Here is a 221-nt window from a genome sequence, read left to right on the forward strand (position 1 = left end):
GGCAGCAACAGTGGTCTCAAAATATGAGGTTGCAACTTTTAGTCCAGAAAGGAGGTACACAGCAAACATTTCTGGTATTGTCTCTTGGATGATGCTCTCAGCCTTGTTAAGGATGATGAGGGAGATGTTGCGTGATGAGGCAAAACTGAGATCTGGTTGAACAAGGAGCTTAATGGAGTCCCGCACAATTTCAAGGAGGTTCTGCTGTACAGAGAGCGGCA

General features: G+C 46.2%; 1 protein-coding gene across 1 annotated transcript in view; it reads right to left on the reverse strand.

Annotated features, from left to right (window-relative positions):
- The window catches only part of abca12 (ATP-binding cassette, sub-family A (ABC1), member 12), a gene marked incomplete in the record, with an annotated part of 66,129 nt that overhangs the window by 48,325 nt on the left and 17,583 nt on the right, over positions 1-221 (reverse strand). The window contains 1 exon segment of the mRNA XM_035677215.1: positions 1-221. Coding sequence (XP_035533108.1) covers positions 1-221 — 221 coding nt within the window.

Source organism: Morone saxatilis, unplaced genomic scaffold (genome assembly GCF_004916995.1).
Source record: "Morone saxatilis isolate NCDOM2014 unplaced genomic scaffold, NCSU_SB_2.0 Contig5, whole genome shotgun sequence".
Taxonomy (NCBI): Eukaryota; Metazoa; Chordata; class Actinopteri; family Moronidae; genus Morone; species Morone saxatilis.